This window comes from Loa loa (assembly GCF_000183805.2).
Source record: "Loa loa unplaced genomic scaffold supercont3.3410, whole genome shotgun sequence".
Classification (NCBI taxonomy): domain Eukaryota; kingdom Metazoa; phylum Nematoda; class Chromadorea; order Rhabditida; family Onchocercidae; genus Loa; species Loa loa.
Window position 1 is genome coordinate 1 of NW_018111588.1, and position 1,014 is coordinate 1,014.

At 25.2% G+C, this 1,014-nt stretch overlaps 1 protein-coding gene across 1 annotated transcript; it reads right to left on the bottom strand.

Annotated features, from left to right (window-relative positions):
- Nucleotides 1-374: 374 nt before the first annotated feature.
- Nucleotides 375-548, bottom strand: LOAG_19227 (cytochrome C oxidase subunit II; the record flags this gene model as incomplete). The annotated part of the gene is made up of 1 exon (XM_020451880.1): nucleotides 375-548. A coding segment is annotated over one exon (174 nt), but the record flags the coding sequence as incomplete, so codon positions are not given.
- Nucleotides 549-1,014: the final 466 nt, after the last annotated feature.

Sequence of the window (1,014 nt, forward strand, 5' to 3'; positions counted from 1 at the left end):
CAATAAAAATAAAAAACAGAAATAAAAATACGTTATATCAATACCAAATTCAATATTATTAGTTTCGTAAAAATAAAAAATATCGAACCTTAACATATTATTTCTATTATTCATAAATTATGACAACAAACTCTACTGATATGCAATACCAAAATATAAAATTAAAAAAAATTAAACTTTTAAATCTCTTAGACCACAACTAAATATTTTAAAATTAAACTAAAAAATTAACTAAATAAATAACCAATTGACCATCCCTTTCAACATTCCAAAGAAGTAGATTCCAAAACAATTGGCATAAAACTATGATTAGCTCCACAAATCTCAGAACATTGACCATAAAAAATACCAGAACAAGAAAAATTACAATTAACCTTAGTTAACAAACCATTAAGAGCGTCTATCTTAATAAAACACTTAGGAATAGCAAAAGAATGAATCACGTCACTAGAAGTACAATAAATACCCAAATTAGTTCCCACAGGCAAAACACAACGATTATCAACATCAAACAAACGAAAATCACCAACATCCAAATCATCAATAGACTTTATAAAAGAATCAAAACACAATTTACCACTATCACCATACTCATAACTTCAATATCATTGATGACCAATAACCTTTAAAGTCAACTCAGACTGACGAAACATACGACCTTGATATTGAATCAATCAAAAACCAGGACCAGCTATAACAACTAAAAAATTAACAACCAATACTTGTAACATTAACTCAATTATACGTCTATCATTACGCTTAGAATTAAATTTAAAAGAACTTCCATGAAAATAAACTCCAACTATAACTAAACATATAAAAAAAAAACCAAAAAAATAACATGAGAATAATAATTATGGATAAAATAACAACAAAAAACATAAGGACTACCAGGAACAGGAAACACATAATTTTGCAAATAAATCATTAGCTCTAAAACCGTTTATTTGGTAAAATAAAAATAACTAAAATTAATACTAAAAAAGACCAAAAAAAAATTAATAAAAAACCTAT